The 11,181-nt window shown below is 48.4% G+C and overlaps 1 protein-coding gene across 2 annotated transcripts in view; it reads left to right on the top strand.

The window, feature by feature from the left end:
• Positions 1–738: 738 nt before the first annotated feature.
• HECTD4 (HECT domain E3 ubiquitin protein ligase 4) overlaps positions 739–11,181 on the top strand; it is a gene marked incomplete at both ends in the record, with an annotated part of 174,075 nt that continues 163,632 nt past the window's right edge. For both annotated transcript variants that reach the window (XM_080717667.1, XM_080717666.1), the window contains one exon: positions 739–918. In XM_080717667.1, the coding sequence (XP_080573793.1) occupies positions 739–918 (180 nt within the window). The remainder of the gene's footprint in view (positions 919–11,181) is intronic.

The following is an 11,181-nucleotide window of genomic DNA, read 5'->3' as shown; positions in this document are numbered from 1 at the left end:
CCCTATTTTTCTTTTCTTTTTTTGGTGGTACTGGGGTTCCTGGAAGCCCTTCTACCTCCGGGCTACACTCCCAGACCTATTTTTACATTTTTATTCGGAAACAGGGTCTCCTATTATTTTTCATTCTTTATTTGGAAACAGGGTCTCATTGCGTTGCCAAGGGCCTCCCTAAGCAGCTGAGGCTGTCCGCGAACCGCGGTCCTCCGGTCTCAGCCTCCCGAATGCTGGGATGACAAGCGGGCGCCACCACGCCCGGCGGCGCGTGCTTATCTCATTTAAAGGAGCCGGCCGGCCTTGCACGTCCAAGCTCTGCTCAGTTTGGGGGGCCTGTGGCCGGAGCGAGGGGCGCCATGGAGCGAGGGAAGGGCTGCGCTGTGACCCAGAGCGGCCGGGAGCGACTGGAGAAGGGAGCCGCGAGGGCGGGGAGCGGGAGGCGCGGGCGCGGCGCGGGGGCGTGGCCGGCCGGGGGCGGGGCCTGTATTGTCCACTCCGCGGGGCATGCCGGGAGCCCCGCCCCCAAGATGGCGTCTCACTGACAGTTGGCTGCGGAGCGGCGGAGGCGGATCCTGCTCGCCAGGGCGGCGGCGGCGGCGGCGGCGGCGGCGGGGCCGGGGTCTGCGGGCCGGCGAGGGCATGGCGGCGCGGGCCGCCTAGGGCGGAGCTCGCGGGCGCGGCCATGGGCCGGTGAGCGCGGCGGCGCCTCTCGCGCTCCGTGGGCGCCGGCCCGTCAGCCCGGCCATGGGCTCCTCGGCGGCGGCGGCGGCGGCGGCGGCGGCGGCGGCCGCGGACTCGGCGCAGTGGCTGTCGGTGAAGGAGGAGACCATCTTCCTGCACGACGGGCTGATCCGCGTCACCGACCTGGCCGAGCTGCCCAGCGAGATGCTCGGCGCCGCGGAGGCCGCCGACACCGACCTGGAGGTGAGCGCGGGCGGCAGGTGCGCGCGCAGGTGGGCCGCCGCCCGGATCGCACCCGCGCCTTCCTCGGGAGCCGCCGGCCCCGGCGTGTGGTCCGAGCCCCCCCCAGGGCGATGCCCCTGGGGCCCGCGCTCCCCTCCCCCACGGCCCCGCGCCCGCCCCGGGGCACGCCCAGGGCGCTCCGCTGGGGGGGGCGTTTTGACGTCTAAGGCTGCACACCGTCCCCTCCTCTGCGCCCACCCACCCATCCCCACCCCCAGCCTTGGCCCAGGCCGTATTGATTTTCGGGAGCGAGGGGTAGCGGCAGCCGCGCCGGTCCTCGGTGGGCAATCCGGCAACTTCTCCCCGTGTCGTGGCTCGGCTTGACACCGGGCCTTTGTCAGGGAAGCGGGCGGTGTGGACCGCGAGAGGGATGCTCTTGCGCCCTCCTCCCCCCGCACCCCCACCTCCCGGCGCTTCCCGAGAAGGGGCGCAGGTATTTTAGGCCGCAGGGCCTGTCTGTGTGCTCCGGGTGTCGGAGAAGCCCAGGCTTGGGAGCCGTGGCAGGTGCAAAGCAAATCTCCGGCGATGCTGCTGCTAGGGTGGGGGCAGAGGAAAGCAGATATATATATATATATATATATATATATATATATGCTTCGTGGATGGGACTTTCCACCGACTTCAGCCGGTTTGGTGTTTGCCCAGAGTTGGGGATTCTGGCAGCATCCAGACCCGTAGCTGCCGACGCCGCTGCCCCTCCACTCTGTGGGATGACATTTTGGCGTGTCGGTAGCACCGGGAGTGCCATGAAATTCTTCTTTTCGCTAGGAGGGCTCCCAGGGATGTAGCACCGAGAAGATGGCCTGTCTTCTGGCCATAAACGGAATGCGAGGGACCTTTTGTGTCCTGCGGCTTTCTGGGCACTTACTTTAGCTTTCAGCGCGACGAACATTTATAGAAATGTTATTATATAAATGTTATTAAAGCCCATTACCGTGTACTTCTGGAAACGGCAGTGAACGGATCGCGCTGGCCGCGACGTTTGGACGTGCTCGAGATGCGAATCCGTTCCGCCGTGTTTTTGTGTCTGGTTCTGAGGTTGCTTCAGCATTTCCGTTTTGAACTCTTAATTGACTTAGTTTACAATCTGGCCACCAAACCCGAGACGATGTAAATTGGTAGGGAATTCCTAACAGGGAATCATAATTTCCTTATGTCTTCTTTGGGCCTTTTCTATAAAAAGCAAGGTATGTCTGCATATCGTATGTGCCTGAAGACTCCAGGGATATTATGCTGTGATGGTGGAATCTTTGGATTTAATCAGCTCTCTTGCACGTGAAAGGTGGGACGTGGATGCTTTGTTCCTGGGAGAGACTAACCTAAGTTCAAGGAACCAAGCGTGTTTGTATAGCCATATTTTATGTGTATTATATATGCATGTGTATGTATATACATGTACATATGTATGCATGATTTATTTTTAGGCTTAGAAAGGGCAGGAATAGTAAAGTACCTGAACAATTAAGTTGGCATTCCTAAAATGTTTACTGTATGTGTATTGAGTGAATGTGCCAGCTATTTCTACTGAATGATAAAAATTATTCCCCTCCCCCTCCAGGACTGGGGCTTAAACAAATGGGTGCTCTGCCATTGAGTTCTAGCTCTAGCCCTTAAATAAAAAGAAAAAGAAAGCAAAAAAAAAAAAAAAAAAAAAAAAAAAGCCTGATGTGGTAGCACATCCTTGTAATCCTACTTAGGAAGCTGAGACAGGAGAATTACAGGTTCAAGGACAGCCTCAGCAAGTAGCAAGAGTCTAGCTAGACCCTGCTTCAAAATAAAAATAAAATAGGGCTGAGGGTAAGCCAGGCGTGGTGGTGCACGCTTGTAATCCCCGCGCTTGGGAGGCTGAGACCGGAGGATTGCACGGGTTCGAAGCCAGCCTCAGCTACTTAGTGAGGCTCTCAGCAACTTAGTGAGACCCTGTTTCCAAATAAAATATAAAATAGGTCTGGGAGTATAGCCCAGAGGTAGAAAGCCTCTGGGTTCCACCCCCAGTACCACCAAAAAAAAAAATAGGGCTGAGGGTATAGCACAGAGGTAGAATGTCCCTGAGTTCAATCCCCACTACCACCAAAAAAAAAAGAAAGAAAAAGAATAATATTTTTGGAGGAATGGTATTAGAAATTGAAACTAGGGGTGCTCTACCAGTGAGCTACATTCCCAGCCCCACTTTTTATTTTTATTTAATTTTTAATTTTTAAATTTTGGTACTGGGGATTGAATTCAGGGCACCTGCTAGGCATGCCCTCTACCACTGAGGAAATAGATCCAGCTCTATATTTATAATAATTTTAAATTCCAAGCTGGGCATAGTTGCACACACCTATAATCCCAGCTATTTAGGAGGCTGAGGCAGGAGGATTGCAAGTTTCAGGCCAGCCAAAGCAAATTAACTGAGACCCTGTCTCAAAGTAAAATATAAAAAGGGTATAGTTCCCTTAGATTCAGTCCCCAGTACTGAAATTAATTACTTAATTTCATAACTGCCTATGGATGGAGCAATAAAGTATCTTTGTTTTCTTTCTAGCAACTGTTTCTTTTTTATATTTGAGGAAGATCACATATGTATATATATGTATAGTGTGTGTGTGTGAGGAAGATCACATATGTATATATATATGTATAGTGTGTGTGTGTGTGTGTGTGTGTGTGTGTGTGTGTGTTACTGAGGATTGAACCAGGAGCATTCTGCCTCTGAACTATACCCACAGCCCTATTTTTTATTTATTATTTTGAAATATGATCTCACTAAATTGCAGAGGGCCTCACTAAGTAGCTGAGGCTGGTCTGGAACCTGAGATACTCCTGTCTGGGAGTGCCACCACACCCAACTCCCAGCTCTATTATTTATTTATTTTTGTGGTACTGGGGCTATAACCCAGGGGCTTTTCCACCTCCAGACCTATTTTATACTTTAATTGGAAATAGGGTCTCACTAAGTTGCCAAGAGCCTCACTAAGTAGCTGAGGCTGGCTAAACCTGTACAATCCTCCTATCTCAGCTTCCCAAGCGCTGGGATTACAAGCATGTGCTACCACGCCTGGTTTATTCTTTAATTTGAAACAGGGTCTTACCTCACTAAGTAGCTGAGGCTGGCCACCTGTGATTCTCTTGTCTCAGCCTCCCAAGTACTGGGATTACAAGTTTGTGCCACCACGCCTCCCCCCAGGACTCCCCCTCCCCTTTTTTTTTCAGTACTGGAAATTGAACCCAGGGGCATTCTACATCTGAGCTACACCTCCAGTCCTATTTTTTCTTCTTTATCTTAAAACAGGATCCCACTAATTTACGAGTAGCTGAGGCTGGCCATGAACTTTGATCCTCCTGTCTCAGCCTCCCAAATACTGGGATTACAACTGTGAGCCATCATGCCTGGCTCCCTCAACCCAATCTATTATTTATTTATTTATTTTTGTGGTATCGAGGCATGAACCCAGGGGTATCCTACATTCAAACTATGCCCCCAGCCCTATTTTTATTTTTTATTTTTTTTATTTATTTATTTTTTTTGTGGTACTGGGGACTAAACCCAGAGGCATTCTACTTCTGAAGTTATACCCCTAGCCTAATTTTAGTTTTTTTGTTTTGTTTTGTTTTGTTTTTTGCAGTCCAGGGCATGGAACCCAGGGGCATTCTACCCCTGAGGTACACCCTAGCCCTATTTTTTATTCTTTATTTTGAAACAGGGTCCTACTAAGTTATGGAGGGCCTCACTAAGTAGCTGAGACTTTCCCCGAACTGCGATCCTTGAATGCTGGGATTACAAGCATGTGCCACCATGCACAGCTTATATAGGATCGTTTAATTAACAATTTTGTTTAGGAGGGATAGGACCCAAATGAGGTTGAATAACTGAGGACTGTCAACCTTCATGCATAATACTGCAATAGAGTCACAAGATTAGAGCACAAAGGGACCTTAGAGTTATCATGTTCCACAGAGATCACTGTTTCCAGTGTGTGTGTGTGTGTGTGTGTGTGTGTGTGTGTGTGTGATGGAGGATTGAACCCAGGGGCATTCTACCTCCAAGCTATATCCCAACCTCTGTTTTATTTTTATTTTTGAAATAGGCCTTGCTAGATGAGCGTCACACTATTTTGCTGAAGCTATCTTTGAACTTGCGATTCTCCTGTCTCTGCCTCCCCTGTCTGGGTTTACGGGCATGAGTCACCGCCCGGTTCATTTCCCGTATTCCCGAAGAAGTTATTGAGATGGAGAGAGTAAGAGGGTAAAGCATCCCTAGTTGTCACTAGCTGTAACAGGGCCACAGCTGTACCTGGGCTTTCCTGCCTTTGAATTCCCATGTTATTTTCACCCAGTTAGTGCTACGCAAAGTTAAATGTCAATCTGAAAAAATCCATTCTAGGAAGTAGATCAGAATTGACTTAGTATTTTAGTTTAAGAGAAGAACATCTGGTGCCGGGCGTGGTGGCACATACTTGTAATCCCAGCATTCGGAAGGCTGAGACTGGAGGATTGCGGTTCGCAGACTATTTAGTGAGACCCTCTGCAACTTAGTGAGACCCTGTTTTAAAAATAAAGAATCCCTGGGTTCTATGCCCAGTACCGCAAAAAAAAAAAAAAAAAAAAAAAAGAAGAAGAAGAAGAAGAAGAAGAAGAAGAAGATGATCTTAATTTAAATATGTTTCTTTTGTTCATTTTGCGGTACTGGGGATGGAACCCAGGGGTATTCTACCTCCGAGTTACACCCCCAGCCTGATTTTTTTTCTTTATTTTGAAACAGGATCTCACTGAGATGTAAAGTGCTTAAGTAGCTGAGGCTGTCTGTGAACTGCGATCCTCCTGTCTCAGCCTCTCAAATGCTGGGATTACAAGTGTGCGCCACTAAGCCCGGCTTCCTCACTTTTATTTTTATTTTTTTGGAAACATGGTCTCATTAAGTTGCAGAGGGCCTCACTAAGTAGCTGAAGCTGGCCGCAATCCTCCTGTCTCAGCCTCCCAAGTACCGGGATTACAGGCGTGCACCACCAGGCTCGGCTCTCTAGAATTTCTTTTCCTGAGTAATTTCAATTCACAGTTGGTTAAATCCCTGGCTGTGGAACGCACAGATAGGGAAGCCCCACTGTGTGTGTATCTTGGCAAGGAGCAGTGCTACAAGAAGGGCATGGGCGAGTCGAGAGATGGAGGGTGAGGGGGAAGCAGTTTTGGATTGGGTGGGCAGTTTGGCTGTTGAACAGAGGCCTGAAGGAAGCCAGGGAGTGTGCCATATGGCTGTTGGGCAAAGAGCATCCATGCCGAGGGCCTGGGAGAGCCAAGTCCCTGTGAGGGAAGCGTCCTCAGCATGATTAGAGCTCCTGGCTGTATTCAGTACCCAGAGGCAAAGGAAAGAGGAGAGGGTTGGGAGGTGGGGGGTGCAGACCAAGGAGCACCTTGTAGGTAAGGTCTTTGGTCTTACTTGAATGAATTAAGTATGCAGAATGAGGCTTCTTTTTCTTGTTTCAGTACTGGGGAGTGAACCCAGGAGATCTCTACCTCTGAGCTCTACCCCAGCCCTATTTTTTGGGGGGTGGTGGTACTGGGGTTCCTGGAAGTCCTTCTACCTCCGGGATACACTCCCAGACCTATTTTTACATTTTTATTTGGAAACAGGGTCTCCTAAGCCAGTGCGCGGCTGGCTTCTGGCTTCGAACCTGCGCGATCCTCCTGTCTCTGCCTCCCAAGCGCGGGGATTACAAGCGTTTGAAGCATGGTTTCACTAAGTTGCAGAGGGTCTCACTAAGTAGCTGAGGCTGGCTGTGAATCGAGATCCTCCTGTCTCAGCCTCCCAAGTACTGGGATTACAAGAATGCACCACCACACCTAGTGAGGCCTTTTCTTTCTTTCTTTCTTTCTTTCTTTCTTTCTTTCTTTCTTTCTTTCCTTCCTTCCTTCCTTCCTTCCTTCCTTCCTTCTTTCTTTTCTGTGTGTATGTAGTACTGGTAACTAAACCCCAACCTCTGAGCTACATCCCCACCCAGCCTTTCTTATATTATTTTTTGTACTGGGAATTGAACCTAGAGATATTCTACCTCCAAGTTATACCCCCAGCCCAATTTTTTATTCTTTATTTTGAAGCAGGGTCTGAAAAGGGCCTCACTAAGTAGCTGAGGCTAGCCACAAATCTGCAATCCTCCTATCTCCACCTCCCAAGTACTGGGATTACAAGTGTGTGTCACCATACTCGGCCTCCCAGCCCAATTTTATTTCTTATTTGGAAATAGGGTCTTACTGGGTTGCTGAGAGCCTTGGTAAGTTTCAGAAGCTGGCTTTGAACCTGCAATCCTCTTGTCTCAGCCTCCAAAGTACTAGGATTATGAGTATACACCACCACAGCTCATTTATTTTTTGTTTTGAAACAGGGTCTCGCTAGGTTGCTGAAAGTCTGTCTAAATTGCTGAGGCTGTCCTCACACCTGTGGTCCTCCTGTCTCAGCTTCCCAGATACTGGCACATGCCACCACACCTGATTCAGAACGAGGCTTTTCCTTGTCCTTTAAAAATAGCTATCATGGCCATTTTCCACTTCCAGAAATGGACTGTTCCAAAGCCTTTCTCTGGAACATAACCCTTTTATCATGGCCTTCATTTAAACTGAAACCCTACTTCTTTAAATAAACCTTATATTCTCTTTTTTAAAAAAATAGCTATCTTTAGCTGGGCATTGTGGCACATACCTGTAATCACAGTACTTGGGAGGCTGAGATAGGAGGCCAGCCTCAGGAATTTAGTGAGATTCCCCACTCCCCATTTCTTTTATTCTTTCTTTCTTTCTTTCTTTTTTTTTTTTTTTTGGTACTGGGAATGGAACCCAGTGACATTCTACCTTCGAGCTATTTTTTATTTTTTATTTTGAAATAGGGTCTCACTGAGTTTCAAAGGGCCTAAGTAGTAGCTGTGGCTGTGCTTGAACCACCAACCTCCTGTCTCAGCCTCCCAAATGCTGGGATAACAAGTGTGCGCCACCATGCCCGGCTTTTTTTTTTTTTTTAATGATACTGGGGATGGAACCCAGGGATATTCTACCTCTGAGCTACACCTCCAGCCCAATTTTATTCTTTATTTTGAAACAGAGTCTTACTAAGTTGCAGAGGGCCTACTAAGTAAGCCGAGGCTGGCTGCAAACCTTGATCCTCCTGTTTCAGCCTCCCAAGTGCTGGGATTACAAGTGTGCGCCACCACGCCCAGCTTACCCCGAGTCATTTTTATTTTTTACTTTGGAACATGATTTCACTAATTGCAAAGGCTGTCCTCCAACCTGCTATCCTGCTGCCTCGGCAAACACTGCGATTCCCGAGGCGCGTCACCGCGTGGCCGAGATGATGTTTAGACTTATGTCCGTCTGTTCTCCTGGGGACCACCAGCCAGCCTCTTTATTTTTAATTTTTTTAACTTTTTTGGTAATACTGGGGATTATACCCAGGGGTGTTCTACCTCTGAGCTAAACCCCAGCCCTATTTTACTTTGAAAGAGGACATCAGTAAGTTGCCGAGGCCGGCTGTGAACCTTCCATTCTCTTGTCTCAGTCTCCCAAGTACCGGGATTACAGGCATTTGCCACCATGCCTGGTTCTACCAGCCTCTCTTTCCTTTAGTTAACTCCTTCAGAAAATGCTTATGTACTTTCATAGGTTCCAAAGTCTAGATTTGGAAGAATTAAAGAATAAGTGCGTTAAGTGCCCTCACACACCAGTGGTATTGCTACCGTACGATCAGTGAGCACTGGAATGAGAGTCCCTGCATCTTGGTGCAGGCTCTGTGAGCGTGGGCAAAGGCTCAGCACGCTCTCAAGCCTGTCTGATGCCGGAAACGAGACTGAAGTGTGTGAGGAGCCTGGGAGGCAGCGCGCCCTGAGTAGAAAGCCCCATCTGAAGAGTCAGACTGGGACGGAAAGTAGCTCTGCCCTCTCCTGATCCCACACCTGCATAAGCCCTGCTGTCTCCTCGGCCTCTTGCCATCCTTGTCACCCGCTCCGCCTCCACCTCCAGCAGCACAGGTTTCCTACCAGGTGCTGTGCTCAACACTTCAAACCCATGGTCCCCCTAATGCTCACTGGAGCCTTATGAGCTTAGTTATCACCACCGCGTGTGTGTGTGTGTGTGTGTGTGTGTGTGTGTGTGTGTGTGGTACCTGCGATTGAACCCAGGGGCATTCGACCTCTGAACTATACCCTCAGCACTATTTTATTTTTGTATTTTGAAACACAGTCTCACTAAGGTGCTGAGGGTTTTTGCTGAGTTGCTGAGGTGGCCTCAAACCTGTGATCCTCCTGTCTCAGCCTCCCAAGTACTGGGATTACAGGCATGTACCACTATACCTAGCTAGTCATCCTAATTGTTTAATTTTAATTTTTATTTTTGTGGTACTGGAGGTGGAACCCACAGGCTTTCTAAGCTCCGGGCTAAACTCCCAGACCTATTTTATATTTTATTTGGAAACAGTGTCTCACTAAGTTCTTTGCTGAGAGCCTCACTAAGTAGCTGAGGCTGGCTTTGAACCTGCACGAGCCTCCTGTCTCAGCCTGCCAAGCGCAGGGATTACAAGCGTGTGCCGCCACGCCCGGCTCCTAATTGTTTTACATACATATACAAATGAGGAAACTGGCACAGATAGATGTTAAGTAACAATAAAGATCATACAGTTAGTGGCAAAGTTCAGGCTGAAATTTTCTGGTTCTAGCCCAGGGTTCATTTTTTTTCTTTCATTTTTTGTCATGCTGGGGATTGAATTCAGGAGCTACATCCTTTACAGAATCCGACATCAGAATCCTCTGAGTTATATCCCCAGCCCCATTTTAATATTTATTTTGGAAAGAGGGTCACACTAAGTTGCTGAGAACCTCACTAGGTTGCTGAGGCTGGCTACAAACCTGTGACCCTCCTATCTCAGCCTACCAAGTATACTAGCATTACAGGTGTGCACCACATGCCTGGCCTGGGTTCATGTCCTTCTTTTTAGTACTGGGGATTTGAACCTAGGGTATTCTACCTCAGAGTTACACTCCCAGCCTCCTCCTCCTCCTTCTCCTCTTCTTCTTCTTTCTCCTCTTCCTCTTCCTCCTTCTTTATACTCGGGATAAAACCCAGGGGCATTCTATCTCTAAGCTATACCCCCAGCCCTATTTTTTACTTTGAAACAGGGTCTCACTGAGTTGCAAATGGCCTCAATAAGTAGTTGAGGCTGTCTGTGAACCACGATCCTCCTGTCTCTACCTCCCAAATGCTGGCATTAGAAGTCTGTGCCACCACACCTGGCTTTTTCTTCATTTTGAAAAAGTGTCTTAAGTTGTGGAGGGTCTTACTAAGTAGCTGAGGCTGGCTGCAAACCTGTGATCCTCCTGTCCTATCCTCCTAAGTACTGGGATTACAACGGTGCGTCACCGCTCCTGTTCTTTTTTTGTGGGGGAGTACTGGGGATGGAACCCAGGGACGTTCTACTTCCGAGCTATACTCCTGGTCCTATTTTTTTAGTCTTTTTTTAATTTTTATTTTAATTTTTATTTTTTTGGTGGTACTGGGGTGGAACCCAGGGGCTTTTCTACCTCTGGGTTATACTCCCAGACCTATTTTATATTTTATTTGGTAACAGGGTCTCACTAAGTTGCTGAGAGCCTCACTAAGTAGATGAGGCCTGTCTTTGAACCTGTGTGATCCTCCTGTCTCAGTCTCCCAAGCGCTGGGATTAAAGCGTGCGCCACCACAACTGGCTTTTTTATTTTTATTTTTATTTTTGCGGCGCTGGGAATGGAACCCATGGGCATTCAACCTCCTAGCTACAGCCCCTACCCTATTTTTTATTATTATTATTATTTTTTTTTCCAGTACTGGGGATGGAACCCAGGGGCATTCTACTTCCGAGCTGCACCTCCAGCCCTTTTTTTTTTTTTTTTTTTGTGGGTCTAGGATGGAACTCAGGGGCATTCGACCTCCAAGCTACACCCTCTGCCCTATTTTTTAATTCTTTATTTTGAAACTGGGTCTCACTGAGTTGTAGAGGGTCTCACTAAGTAGCTGAGGCTGTCTGTGAATCGCGATCCTCCAGTCTCAGCCTCCCAAATGTTGGGATTACAAGCGTGCGCCACATACCCGGCTCCAGCCCTATTTTTTAAGTCAGTCTTTCTTTCTTTCTTTCTTTCTTTCTTTCTTTCTTTCTTTCTTTCTTTCTTTCTTTCTTTCTTTCTAGGTCTGGGAATGAAACCCAGGGGCATTCTACCTCCGAGCTACACCCCC

The sequence above is a fragment of the Muscardinus avellanarius genome (assembly GCF_963383645.1).
Source record: "Muscardinus avellanarius genome assembly, chromosome: 21".
NCBI lineage: Eukaryota > Metazoa > Chordata > Mammalia > Rodentia > Gliridae > Muscardinus > Muscardinus avellanarius.
This window is presented reverse-complemented; position numbering and strand designations above follow the sequence as displayed.